At 46.1% G+C, this 14,609-nt stretch overlaps 1 protein-coding gene across 1 annotated transcript; it reads right to left on the bottom strand.

The window, feature by feature from the left end:
- Nucleotides 1-1,357: 1,357 nt before the first annotated feature.
- Nucleotides 1,358-10,293, bottom strand: LOC113251018 (cryptic protein). The gene is made up of 6 exons (XM_048215578.2): nt 10,271-10,293; nt 9,914-9,966; nt 9,656-9,826; nt 8,795-8,909; nt 8,392-8,501; nt 1,358-1,681 (listed from the first exon to the last, which is right to left on the bottom strand). Exons 1-6 carry the CDS (start codon nt 10,291-10,293, stop codon nt 1,560-1,562), a joined length of 594 nt encoding a protein of 197 aa, XP_048071535.1. The 3' UTR covers nt 1,358-1,559.
- Nucleotides 10,294-14,609: the final 4,316 nt, after the last annotated feature.

Below are 14,609 nucleotides of genomic sequence, written 5' to 3'. Positions count from 1 at the left end.
TTTCACTCCTCCGATTTCTAGTTGTGGTAACTGTCCAAACAGGGCTGTGATTAATTATCAGAGAGCTAATACAGTTGGCAGAGCCACCTTGGAAATGCCGGACTCCAACATACTGTGCAATTGATAGAAAGATGGGCCCTTCGGTCCTTTTATTTTTTGCAAATTCAGATTGAGTTCAGATTGGGGTTCAGATTGAGGCTGGATGCTTGCTTCCTGGACCTGTCTTGAAAGCATATGCAGTACTATAGTTGATTGAGTTACATTGTTAACCTAGCTTCGTGTTGTTCTGTTCCTTACTTATGGTTTATGCTCCTCTCAGCCCCATAGTATGATTAATCATTAACCCTGCTTTTTCCACTCTATAGCCCTTGTTTGCACCCTGATTATGGAAACCTGATGGAGACCAGATGATACCATCCGTCTTGAAATTATCTGATGCACCAGATCATACCAGATCCTGGACGGCACCTCGTTGTTTGGAAGAATACAGACCTTTGGGTTGTTTCAAGGCTCCTCCCCACCCAAGGCTTCAAGAAACCTATTAGCCTCCTCTCATGTATTCACCTCCTTCCCCAGTCACTATATATATATATATATTCCTAGGTTCAACAGAGCAAGGTAGCTTTGGGAACAAAGAGCAAGGTGCATCACGTGCATGGGCAAGTTTGAGTCTGTAACAAGATTTGATGGCTGGCCTACTGCAAGTAAGCTGTGCTTGTGTGGCTGACTATGAGATGACTGGACTCCAAAAGAGGGGGGCTAGCCTACGGCCTGAGGCTGTAACCTCTTTTTGCTGAATTCTCCCTCTGCCTTGCCTTTAGAATGGGTTCTGCTGTGTAGAATCTTCCCCTTTTAAGGAGATGGTGATAATCCCAGGAAGTGCTAATTGCCCTGAAAAGTGTGTCACAAGGGCCCTGGTTAGGAGAGGAAGCTTCAGAGAAGGTGGGTTGACTGGCTGTCACGCTCAAGTCTTGGCTCCCTCCTTCCTACCCTCCCTCCCCTTTCTTGCTTTCCTCAGCAATGAAGCATGTTTTAGGCTGCAGCTCTTTGCTAGACCCAGAGCACAGCCCATGTGGTGCTATGTCTACCTCCCAAGGACTGAGAGAGTAGTGGGGGAGATGAACAGTGAACAAATGCATGACATCAAGTGTTGCCACATCCATGGTGCACTTAGGTGTGTGGGGGATGAAGAGGTGCTCAAGGAAGAGTTGTCACCTGGGAGGGGCCAGGTGCTTAGTTTACACTGAAATCATCAGAGAGAATTTAGGCTTGAATAGGCCCCAGCACAAGTGTTTACTCATGGTGTCTAAGTCACAGACCTTGAATAAGGCTTAGGGAAGCGAGATAGTCTCTTTCATGAAAACATTTATTAAGCAATGAAAATATTCATCTAATGCTTCAGTTGATAGGAGATGAAACCAATCTATTACGTACAATGTAGAAAATGAGAGGCTGCACAGTCCCGGCTTTCCCACAGAGGACCATGTTGGCTCAAGCCGCGCTGGGGAGGCCAAGGTGCTGCCAATATGGAACTGTGGATTCGGTCCTCTAGCACCTAGTCAGCAGTCTCCGCCTTCCCTGAGGAGGCTTTGTAAGAGCAAGCACGGAAGGAGGACGAGAACCCTCAGCACGCGTTGTGCACTCAGTCCACCAGAGCGGGCGGCAAGAAAATCTTCCAGGTCTGAAAAACAAATCCAGAGGGTGTGAGACACACTGCCCCAGGCCGGCTTTAACAAACTGAAACAGAAATGTCTGCACCTTATTCTGCCCGAGCCTCCTCACTAGCCTTTGCTGCTGGGGCTGGTGCAGGGCTGGATGGTTAGAAGCCAGACCCCAGGCAACAGCGGGCTCATCTGGCAGAGGAAGGAAGTCCTGCTGGGGGAGCCCCAGTTCAAGGAAGATGTGCCTTCCTGGAGCTTTTCTATTCCTTTCCTTGCAACCAGAAACAACGTGATTTCTGTAGAACTTAGAGAGCTGAAAGAGAATTTATGTTTTTAGGGCTTAACAAGCAACCCTTCAGCCCCTCATTTAGCATGTGAGCTGACCAAAGGTGATCTTTCAGAGAATTCCACACCAGCTCATTTAGCAATCGGGGACAAACAGATCTGATATGAAATACAATAAAATAAAACAACTTGCATCCCTGTGTTGCAAAGAAGGTCCATCTCTTCCCCAAATGAGTCCTAATACCATCTCCCTGACTAGGGACTGCTTATTAAACAGGAGAAAGCACCCATTCCTAAAGCAATGGCTGCTCTTCCCACAGAGGAAGTTACAAAAATGAACAGCTTCCCAGCATTCTGGGGGCTGGGCCACACCCCAAGGTGCTCACCTACCCTGCTGCCACAATGTGGTTCCTCTTAGCCCGAAGGGACTGTGAGTCTGGCTTTCTGTATGGTTGGGACCCACCCCAAAGGTGTTGGGTGGGAGTCCCTGGGGTAGTGGGGCCCAGCAGGGGTCTTAGCTAAAGTCCCTGCTGAGTGATTACTACGGGACGCTGACCAGCCCCACGGGCAGGGGTGCCAATGGCACTAAAGCACGCTCACAAGTAAATCTGGAGCTACATGTGGGGTGGGCTGGGCAGGTAAGCATGCAGATGAGGAAGGGCCTAACTACAGGGAACTTCTCCCCGGGACTGCTTGGCAGAGGCCCACCTGGTGTTCTCCCCTGCCACCCACCCCCACAGGCCTGCCTGGTCCTGCCCTCTACAATCCCTCCAGGAGATGCCCTCTGAGTGTGAGAGCCCATGGTGAGCATGCCACAGTGGAAGTTAACAAATAATGATGACAATCAACTGCGACAGGTACGCACTCGGCACCTGTTCACAGGTGGGCTGTGGTGGGACCATCCAGGAGGCTAGATTCAGGATAGCACTGAGGGCTGGCCCACTCTAGACCTGGGTACCACTTCCCCATATCACTCCACGCTGGGAGAGGGTTGTCCACTGTACCAAAATCTCACAAAGCAGGAAACCTACCATCTGGGCCCAGAGAAGGCTCCAGAAAAGCTGACGCTAAGACAGGTGCTCAGCTATTCAGGTGAGAAAGGGGTTGGCCCACACTGAGCTTCAGTGTTGGCCTGGTGGAACGAACAGGCTGCCCGCAGGGAAGGATTAAGGCCCTGTTGGCAGTCATTTCTTGTATATAAACTCAAAGGCAGTTGTTTTAGTCAGCTTCGGGAATTTGGTTAGACCAAGTCAGCCCTGCCAGCAGGGGTCCGCAAACTGGGGCTGTGAGTACCATATGGTGTCCCTCTCAGGAGGACCAACGTCACCCGCTGTGCTTAGGGAGAAAATATTAGAACTTAGGAAAATTTACAACTAAGCCTTACAATATTTACTGTACTTATTAGAAACTACTGAATCAATTGTTCTACTGCCATTAACTCACCTCATACCAAAAAGGAAACTCTGCTGTCAGTGGATGACTTATTATAACCTAGGATTTTTATTATATCCTTATCAAAAGGCCTTTTTTAGACTTGGTCGGACATAGCAGAAATTTTTATCACGTGGATTAGTCCTGTGCATATGTGAAAAAGAAGATATAAGTAAAATCAAGTTTGCACATGCTCTGCATGGCAACTGTCTCACCACCACTGAATGGGGGACATACTCAAGTATTTTTACTGGAGTGCAGTGGGAAATTAAAACAGAAAAATGTTTGAAGACCACCCTGGATGAGGATAACGTCATATTTCAATGTGAGGTCCAGAATTTAGCATTCCTAAAACTCTCCAATTTGCAAATACCTCTGGGAGCCACATGGCTCCTCTCCTCCATGACACCCAGAGAATCTTACCCATTGGAATGGCACCTATCATGGGAGAATGTCCCCAGGGGGCAGGGCAAAGGGTCTCTCTCTCTCCCACACAGCATGTTGCAGCTGGAAGGCCATCTCTCCCACAGGCCTACAGGCTGGTTCTGGCCCTGTGAAGTTTGTTTGCTTGTTTGGGTTGGTTGGTGCCAGAAATACATCCTTTAAAACTCAGTTGGAAGCATGAGGTGAAGCCTCACCTGACCTCAATCTGACATCCACATTCCCTGTTTACCCCCGAGGTACCTGAGTTTGCTACTTCACTGTGTCAGTACTTAGACTCTAAATTTTAGAACAGTAAACTGGTTCTTGAGGCTAATGAAATACCAGTTCTTTGAGGCTACGTGTGGGAAGAACCACCACCTTTGTATAATGAGCTTTTGGCCTGGCTCAACACTAAGCTTCCTGCTAGCTGGAAGCTTCTCTCTTTCTCTCTCTCTCTCTCTCTTTTTTTTAACCATAATTAACTCAATGCGCCTCAATTAGTGGATATTGTTCACAAACTAAAAAACACATTTCGGTAAACTTGCATTTAAATTTCAGATTATGAAATAATTTTTTAAACCTCATTATATTGACTTGAACACTGTTGATGGGGATGATAATAAAATAATAATTTATCTTGTGCATCATACATAACAGATGAAATCCTTTTCATCTTAACAAATCAATGGGGTAAATATTCAGCCCTAATTCTGCAGTTGCAGAGACTGAAACACAAACAAGACATTCAGCCTTACATAAAGATCATAAACATTATACAGGTATTTCTGGGGATTTCGACAAGTATTTTGGAGGGATTTTCCCATGCTTTGGGAAAATCCGCCTCAAGCATATTGTTTTTAGAATACTAAAAATTGTTTCTTTTGATTGCAACATAATAATAGATAACAGCTTATATGGTGTTTCTTCTATGGAGCTGTATTTGGAACTAACTAGTCAAAGACCATCTATTCAATATTTATTTAGAATATTATTCACAAAATACTTTTTAGATTATGGAAGAGAAAAATGACAAAATACCTCACACCAACAAACAAGATTATTTGGCATAAATTTTATCCTTCAACATCTATGTGAGGGTAGAGGGCAGGTTGAGAAACTAATAATGTTCTTCTGAATTAGAATACAAAAACATGCCCTTGAAAAGACATTCCATTTGGCATTAAGAAAGCCTGTCATTCTTGAACCCACAGAGCATCAGAGTAAGAAGGGCCCTTTGAGGTCTTCGGCCTTCAGGTCCCTGGAGGTGCCAGAGGGTCAAGATTTTGTAGTGTGTTGTTACCTACTGGCAACTCACCCATCCACATGTATCCTTGATTCACATCTTTTTCATTATATTATAAACATAATTTACCGTTCCGCCTTCCATATGTTTTTCGAAATCCTCATAACATCCCATTAAAGGATTTAAAACATTCACTTACCTATTACTCTGCTTTTAGATTTAGAATATGGCAATATTTTCAATATTCTAAATAACACTATCAAAAATATATTTAGTTTGTATTGATAATTATTCTTATAGGAAGAGTACAGAAAAGGCTCAGTAGTTAAGATTCACATCCTGAACCTTTATGCACTGTTGGTGAGAATATAAACTGGTGCAGCCACTATAGGAACGGGTATGGGGGCTCTTCAAAAAATTAACCGTAGAACTCCATATGATCCAGCAATTCCACCTCTGGGCATTTATCCAAAGGAAACAAACATACTAACTCAAAAATATATATGCACCTCCGTGTCCACTGCATAGTATTTACAATAGCCAAAATATGGAAGCAACCTAAGTGAACACTGATGGATGAATGGACAAAGATCACATATGATGTAAAAATGTATAAATACGATATAAATGAAATGAAGATGATATAAATATGGATGAAAGAAAATATATGATAGATAACACAAACACACGCAATGGAATATTTGTCAGCCATATAAAAGAAGGAAATCTTGCCATTTGTGACAACAGGGATGGACCTTGAGGGCATTATGCTCAATTAGATAAATCAAATAGAGAAAGACAAATACCATATGCTCTCATTTATATGTGGAATCTTAAATAAAAAAAACAGAACTCATAGATACAAGAAGTTTGGTGACTGTCAAAGGTGGGGGTTGGTAGGTGGGCAAAGTGGGTGAAGATCAAAGATCAAAAGGTACAAATTTCCAGTTGTAAAATAAATAACTCATGGGGATGCAATGTATAGCATGGTGGCTATAGTTAATAAATCTATATTTGAAAGTTGTTAAGAGGGTAGATCTTAAACATTCTCATCACAAGAAAGAAAACTGTAACTATGTGAGGGGATGGGTGTTAACTACACTTAGTGTGGTGATCATTTCACAATGTACAGAAATATCGAATCTTACGTTGGACACCTGAAACTAATATAATGTTATATGCAAATTGTATCGCAATTAAAAAAAAGTTCTTGACAAAGTTCCGGGATGTCCTCATGGACATAAATGGTAGCAATTTTATTCATAGATTAATATTGTTACTATTCACAGACTAATAGTAATTATATCATATGCTATGGTACGTTTATTTGCAGTATTTTTAAATAATTAAATGCTATAAAATATATTATTTCTAAATTGACAATTAGCCTTTTGTGATAATCTCTTAAGAAAAACATATCAGACCTGTTTATTAGCTGTAGGAGTTAACTCCTCTAAGCCTCGGTTTCCTCAAATATAAAACGTATAATAATACCTATTTCATGGGCTTAACAGAATCAAATGGGATAAAGTGCATAAAGTGCCTGAAATATACTGAGAGCCATCATCATTCTCATCATCATCCCTCATGTCATCATAACCTCTGTCAGAAAGCTGCCACAGTCATCTGCCTGAGGAAGGATCAATGGGTCAAACAGGACAAGAGTGTTCCTGTCCTTTTGGCACCTGACAAATTACTGTTTTGTTAAATGAGCAGAAGTCACGTGTAGGAGCCATGGTCGCTGTCCTTGGCAGACAGCATTCCCAGCCTTGGATGTTTCCAAGGATAGAAAACAGTAAGCAGATAGTCTGGAATCTAGTCCCTGCCCTGTTGCTTCTGAACCCAAGCTGGCCTTGCACAGGAGACTGGAAATGACCACAGCTAGCCCCTTCCCCACCTTACTGCTGGGAGCACCAATGGCATGTAGGAAATGACTTCACCTGTGGGACTACACAGGTCCCACTTGCAATTCTAATACCTGCTCCCTAATTTGTGTCCCTCTTTCTCTGGGGCACAAACGGGACAGCCAGTGAATCAGCGGCATAAGCCCAGCAAATGGAAGGAGAGGGAGGGCTTTGGGAAACCTGGGGGGCATGAGAGAAAGAGGACAACCTGCAACATTTTGCAATACTGTACTCTAATCACTCTCTCCCTACCGGCACTGCCCACACCATCCACAGCAGGATGAGAAGGGAGGGGCAGAAGGTGGGGTTGATGGGCTGTACCCTCATTAAGCATCTCTTGACAGCTCAGCCTACCCAAGGTTGCACAAGAGGGGGGGAGGAGCGGGAAGGTGGACCGGAAGCTGAGCATTCATTAAGTGTGCTCCTCCACTGGTGGCCCCACCAGTGGTGCTGCCCCCCCACTGCAGCCCTGACAGTGGGCAAAGGGGTGGGAAGTGGCCTTGAAGGGCTGTGATATCAGTGAGTGTACCCTTCAACTGTGGGATTTGGCCAGAGATGAAGAAGGTGCACGGAGGAACAGAAAAGGGGGTTTAGGAGCTGTGCTCACTGCACAGCCAAGGCCCCCAGGGCTAATGACGAAGCTGAAGGGGTGTGCCTTCATTCACTGTGCTTCTCACTGGAGTCCACGCAGAGCACACTCAAGAGGGGAGAGGATGCAGGATGTGGGACTGAAATGCTGTGCCTTCTTTACCTGTGCCCCTTGGGCCCTGCCCAAGGTCAACAGCAGAGTGTTACATCTGTTTTCTGACTCAGTAAGGAAATTCATGTTCCTTACTGAGTTTTACAAGCGAAACATTTGCGTTGAGTTTGCTCACTGCTCACAATTCTCACAAATGATGTTCACCCGCTGTGTTCTCCACACCCTCCTGGCTTTTAATATGCGTGGCAGGCCTGAGTTGACGTTACAATGTACCTTCCTTCTCTGGGAGCCCTCCCTGGCTGGCTCTGAAGGGCGGCCCCTGGCCATCCCTGACTGTTCCTGTCCTGCTCCAGTGCCCTCCTCATTTCGCACCTGAAGAGATGGGATTGCCGTGGTGGAGGGAAATCACTGGAGATTTAGTCGGTAACCTCTCTGCCAGGCTTGGCTCTGCTTACCAGCTTGTGTGCTCCCCAAAGTCGGCTCACCGAAAGGACACTTAAGGACACTGTTTGGAAATCACATTTAAACCCAGCAATGGGGGCACAGGAAACTTAGGAATCATTTTAAATAATAATGATAATATGCTATGTGATTCACAACGAATGTGACTTTCCTAAGTGATGAATCAACCCAGCTTCTCATTTCTGTCTCGCCTGGCACAGCTACATCTCTATGGATTCCTAGGTACAAAGGAGCAATGTCCTGCGAGCGTGGACTGTGTGCGCAGGACGCGGATCCTCTTACCGCAGCGGCCCGGTGTCTGCTGGGGGAGACAGTGCAGGGCTGCGAAGACACACCTGCAAAGACGGCAGCGGTGGAAAGTCCAAGCTCCATGCATTAGTGCGCCGCATTCGCTGAGCGGACAGAGAGACAGCGTCAGCCGGGCCCGCGCGCCTGCGCTACCCACGCCCACGCCCACCCATGCCCCGCCCCGCCTGCCCTCCCCGCCCTCCGTGTCTGCTCCCCTCCACGCCCCGCCCCGCGCGTCCTTCGCCCCCGCTCTCTTCACTCCCCGCTCCCCTCCCCCACGCCCTCCCCGGCGCCCCCTGTCCGGCCCCGCTCCCCTCTGCACTGTCAAGCCCAGCTTCTCCCCGCGCCGGCTCTCATGCCCCCGCCCAACTCGCAGCCCGCTTCTGCACGCGCCCACCTGTGCCTCTGGTCATGCTCGCAGTAGCGGCCGGTGAAGCGGGCGGGGCATACGCAGAAGCTGCCCAGCACGCAGGTGCCGCCATTCCTGCAGCAGCGCAGTCGCGGGGACGCACCTGTTGGGGGGAACCCCTGGATGTTAGCGTATGCCGGCCTCCTGGCCCCAGCGTTAGACTGCCCCGGACAGGGCTTCATGAGATTGCCCAGAGAGGCCATAAAATTTAACTCCCTGCCGAGTGTGTTTGCTCAGGTAAACCCTACTCGTTAATTTAAGGATTAAAAACAAACTGCCAGGGGTACTGGGAGGTCAGCAAGCAGCTCAAGGACCCAAAGAGAAACCCTGGCTCCTGCAAGTAGGATTTTCTCTCTTCCTTCCTTTCATATGTTAAAGTCAGACTGTGACTTCCTGGGACAGTGATTAAAAACAGGCCTTCAGGGCAGGGACCACCCACAGGTAGGATGACTCCAGAAAACCCACTCAACCCCTTGTCGCCGCCAGAGGGACAGCTACCCCCCCCCTCAGCCAGTGACACGGGGTCTGGAGCCTGAGAGTCTGCAATAAACCAAGCAAGGGTCCGCTTTTAACTTGGGTTGGAGTAGTTGCTTTGAATATATTTAAGTCACACGCCTCTAGACCTGAGCTGCATTGTACCAATGAAAGAGTAAAACTTGTTTTCACAGCAAAAGAGCGGCTCAACTAGGACCTATTTTTCACTTTATCACCATGCGAAGATGATAAAATGTGCTCTCTTGGGTTTCTCATTTTATCCTTAATTTATTCCAGGTTGTTCTCAGTTCCTAAACTGGGAGGCCAGTGATGGAGATGACCACAAAGGTATTTGGGGACAAAGCGCCTTGGGACCTTGGAAAGCCCTGAAGTAGGAACTTGAATTCTGGGGCCGCCAGGCATCCATGCTTCCATTCCCCTCCCCAACGTTATTCAGGGTCCAGCTGAGTGTTTTCTGCTGGAGCTTCTGGGCTGTAGCATTGTTGATTTCTTGTCTGTTACCTTTATGTTTCTCTCTTTGATAACCTTTTAAAAACATTGAAAATATGAGACTAATGATGATTAAGAAATAAATATACAATAAAAAGAGACTATAAATAAAATGCTTCTTACTGTTGTTTCCCAAGTGGATGATGTGTAATGCCAAACTGATAAAAAACAGAAGCCTAGAAAGTTTAAAGAAAACTATTGAAGTTTAAAGTATGAAAAGTAGAAATGTACACATGCTTAAGATGTAAAGCAGTATCTATAAACAGAAGTCTATACAATATTTAATGCACAATAAATATTATGCCATCATTTTGTAACTTGTAGATGTCACTTACTGTTGTCATGACTTAGAAATTTTGAGACCACGGAAACGTCCATGTCCGTTAATGAGAAGGAACAACTGTGCATGCACTGCACCGTATTCTGGAGGCTTTTAAATGCCCCTCCTGGCCCTCAGATCTCGATGATGTGCATCCTTACCTAACGGGGTGTCTCCGGGTCATTTCCCAACGACACGCGTCTGGTGTGAGCGTCTCCTTCTCTCACCAATACACTGAGGATCGGTTTCCAAGGAAGTCGAGTCTTACCGGATTTTGTATTTGAAGGTATCTTTACTCCAGGTCCTGGAAGAACTGCATTAGGACATAAGATGGATAAGGAAAAAAGATACAGACGTTTCTTACCCTCCTCTAGGCCGTGAGAAACAGCAATGAGATCTCTGGGTTCTGCTATTGAAGCCCATTAGCCAGTGAGCTGCTGTGACTGGCAGGGCGCATGCTGAGCCTCCAGGACTGTCCCCTCAAAGAGACCCGGTGGGGGCGGGGTGGGGGCTGGAGGCTTGGGCTGATTCTCTCAGTAGTGTTAACAGTGCTGACAGCCCCAGGATAGTCAACCCCTGATGTAAACATTGGTGGCTAAGGCAACAAGCCTTTTACTCACCGAAAAAAAACAAAAGAAAAAACAAAAAAATTTAAAACCTCACCATGAAATGAAGTTTTAACAGGAAAATGGAAATTTTATATTGCATATCCTTGTATGGTGGTGAGGGCCCAGCTAGAGAAGGGAGCCATTGTGTGGGACTTTGCAGCAGGCATGGGTCCCAAAAGTCTTGACTAGGGAACATGAATATAAAGGAAGACATTTCACCACCTGCTTTCTGAGGATGTATCGATCCTTCCACAGACTGAGCATTTTCTCTGTGCCTAGCTCGGTGGTGACTGTGTCACATACGTTAGCCAGTTAAGACAGCATGCCTCGGGGGCAGCATTTTTATTATCCCCCATGTAAAAGGAGAGGCAACAGAGGCTTAGTCCCTGTGGCAGTTAGATCTTTAAACAGTATGTAATGTACAAATTTTATGAGAAGAAGCCTACCATGTGCTCAGTTTGTGAAGACCACGGAGCACAGAGGTGAGTGCCCCAGTCATTGTTTGATGTTAAGCTCTGGATCCAAGAGGGGAGTGATTGCCAAAATAAGGGCTGGGGCCCTTTTATCACCACTGAAGAGGGCACTTTGCAACTCTGGGGCAAATGGTTCTGTGATTTTAACATAAAAACAGCTTTCTAGAAATAGCATGCTTCCTCCAAGGATGAAATAGTCTTTTTGATACTGATTTAATTCTTAAAACCTTTAAATGTGAGGTTTATGAAAGAGGCTGTTACATAAAGCAATAAAGCAAAGGGAATTGGTGAGCCTTGCTGCCATGGGCCTCCCAAGGACTAGTTCTGTGAGCTGCCAGGACCACGTGGGCACCAGCAGACCTGCTTGGGAAAACTCTGTGGAGGAAGACCCCTCACACCTTCAGGGAAACATCTGTAACTGTAGTCATGACAAATATACCTTTATTTATTTTTTTAAAGATTTTTTAATTTATTCATTTGACAGAGAGAGAGACACAGCCAGCTAGAGAGGGAACACAAGCAGGGGGCGTGGGAGAGGAAGAAGTAGGCTCCCAGCGGAGGAGCCTGACGTGGGGCTCGATCGCTGAACTTCAGGATCACGCCCTGGGCCAAAGGCAGATGCTTAACGACTGAGCCACCCAGGCACCCAACTGAACCACCCAGGCGCCCCGACAAATATACCTTTAAACTTAATGGTTATTGCTGGTTAACTACAGAGTTTCGTTAGATATAAAAGTATATGACTCCAAATCAATAGAAACTTTTTGGAGCAAAATGGATTGTACACTAAAATAAAACCATGTATAATCTAAAGGACTCTATTTCTTTGAATAAGAAGTTTTAAACCTTCAGTTTACATGATGATATCAAATCCAAACTGTTCTGATGACATTACCGTTCTGGGAGTAGCATCCAAAATCGAATGTCCCCCCCCAGACTGTCTTTCATTATATTTTGTATTGTGGACACTTTTGAATAGACACAAGAGCCAGGATAATGATTCATTAAACTGGGGTTCATAGATTAAGTATTAACCTTTGTCAATCTTATTTATTCTGCACCCACCCCCCATTTTTTTTCTGGAGTCTTCGAAAGCAAATCTCAGAAATCATTATAATGTCTCTGTCAAAGAAGATTCCAAAAATACACACTTTATAAGGAAACTGTAGGGAAAGCAAAGGAAATGTCTTGCCAGCAAGACAGGATTGAGAGTCCAGAAAGAGGGATGGAATGTCCCATCTCTGGCTATTTGCTTAGACAGCTCCAGGGAGGGAAAGGGCTGATGGCCTAGCGGTGAGAAAGCTGCTGATACCTATTTTTCAGCTTTCTGTCACTTGCTCTCATTTACCCACATGTATTGTAGAAAGGAGTTTTGCATTTCATGGCAGAGGAGCCCAGGTTTGCTTGGTGAACAAGGCCCAGCTGGAGGGGGCTGCCTGAGAATGGCCAGAAGCCTGGTGAGGGGTAGTGGATCCCCGGCTCTGGAGAAGGTTCTTTCTTGTTATCAGTTGTAAACAGATAAGATTGGAGCCAACCAACCCACCAGACCTCCAGTGGAACTTCTGACTCCCTTTGAGCTGACATAAAGTGTGTGGGAGTTGGGACACCGTGTCCCAGCATTGAGGACCACCCCACCTCTGTGTTTTCAGTACTTGAAACGGTCTCTGAGGGAAACGTTCTGCAACAAATCAGGTGTAATGGAATTCTCTGAGAGTGACGAAAGTGGTAGTTTTCCATGTGTGCTGCCTACTGGCGTCTGTGGGGAAGCTCTGAATCCCTCCTAAAGCCACACCTCAAGCCCTCCTGCTCAGAATCCCTGGCATCAGGATTGTGTAACCTGCTCAGGGAACTCCAGTATTTAGCCAGGACTGCAATCCGACTGCCTGTGTTCTAGGGGGCTCAGTGGTCCCAATGCTGGGCGTGCTCCTTTCGTGTCTTTGCATTCCCACCTTGTAGCCCAGTGCCTGATGTATGGTACCACACAATCTGGTGTTGTTCGTAAGAATACAAGAATAAATGGATTATCATACCTACACCCATTTTTTCAGTGAGGAAATTGAGATCTACCAAGTTAAGAAACTAGCTTGGGGATATGTGACGAACTGATGGCCAGCTGTGTGGAGGCTTGAACCTAGGCTCATCTGATCCACACTCTTGTTTGATTCAAGTTGCTCTAAAATTATTGTTTAACGTAGACCAGGCATACTAGTCTCACTGAGTCACAGATCGTTCTACTTTATTGTCATCCATTCTTACAACATAGACATTAATTTCTCCATCTTCTAGGTGAGAAAAGTGAGGTTTCAAGAGTTGAGGACTTGTACAGTGTGTGCCTCACAGCAGTGGCCCAGGCGGTGAAAGCTGAGCTGCCCCTTGCAACCATGACAGCGTGCTGCCGTCCCCTGAAGGGGGCTGAGGGCTTCTGCGTGGACACAGTGGGAAAGACTAGATGGAGAGTCACTGCCCCAGTTGTGCAGGTAAGGGAGGGGTTTAGAGAGCAGAAGTATTTACCCACACAGGGCAATTCCAGGACGCAAGCTCTGGGGGGCAGTGTTGAGAGCACTGCCTGCTGGAGGGAGGGAAGTCTTATGCGAATGACAAGGAGGACCACCGGGGTCATTAGGAGGGGTGGAAGGGAGGAAGGAGGAGCTGTGGGTGGAGCCACGTGATGCAGGAGGAACTAGAGCATAGAGAGGCCAAACTATGGGGAACCTCTTGGATGCTTGGGCAGGAAGTCATAAAGACCTGAAGAGGGATCAGGTGGGAATTAAGAGGAAAGAACAAACTCTAAACAGATTTAACAACCAATATCATTTTTCTCCAATTTTGAAAGATGTAATATATTCTGATGTTAGGGTGAGGGTGGCCGGTGACGCGGGTGGCAAAGAATTGCACAAAGCGTAGAGCCACAAACAGGGCAGAATTGATTCACTCTCCAAGGGAAGAGAGGGCCAAACACCAAGAGGAAGGTCAGCCCCGAGTTTCTGTCAGGCTGGGCCTTTCAAGGAGTTTTTAAGGATGTGAGAGGGTTGCAGCTGTGCCCATTGAGGGGTGAGGGGAGAGGGTTGAGTCTTGGCCAGGTAGAGCAGGAGGTGGCAGGTTATTTGAGGTGCTCTGTCCCAGATGTAGGTTATGGTCAGGCCAGAGAAGAATATGTTTTGTGGTTGGGGTCTACTTTCTCAGAATGTAGGGCACTGTGATCTAGAAAAACAAACAGGTAGGGCCAAGTGCAGACACTTGTGAGTGTCACCGATTATCAGCACAGTGAAAAGACAACATACTTAACGGAAGGAAATATTTGCGAACTACCTAACTGATGAAGGGTTAACATCCAAACTATTGAAGAACTCATACAACTCAATAACACAAAACAAATAGCAGTTATAAAATCAGCAGACTTCAGAATAGACATTTTTTCC

The sequence above is a fragment of the Ursus arctos genome, unplaced genomic scaffold (genome assembly GCF_023065955.2).
Source record: "Ursus arctos isolate Adak ecotype North America unplaced genomic scaffold, UrsArc2.0 scaffold_10, whole genome shotgun sequence".
Taxonomy (NCBI): Eukaryota; Metazoa; Chordata; class Mammalia; order Carnivora; family Ursidae; genus Ursus; species Ursus arctos.
This window is presented reverse-complemented; position numbering and strand designations above follow the sequence as displayed.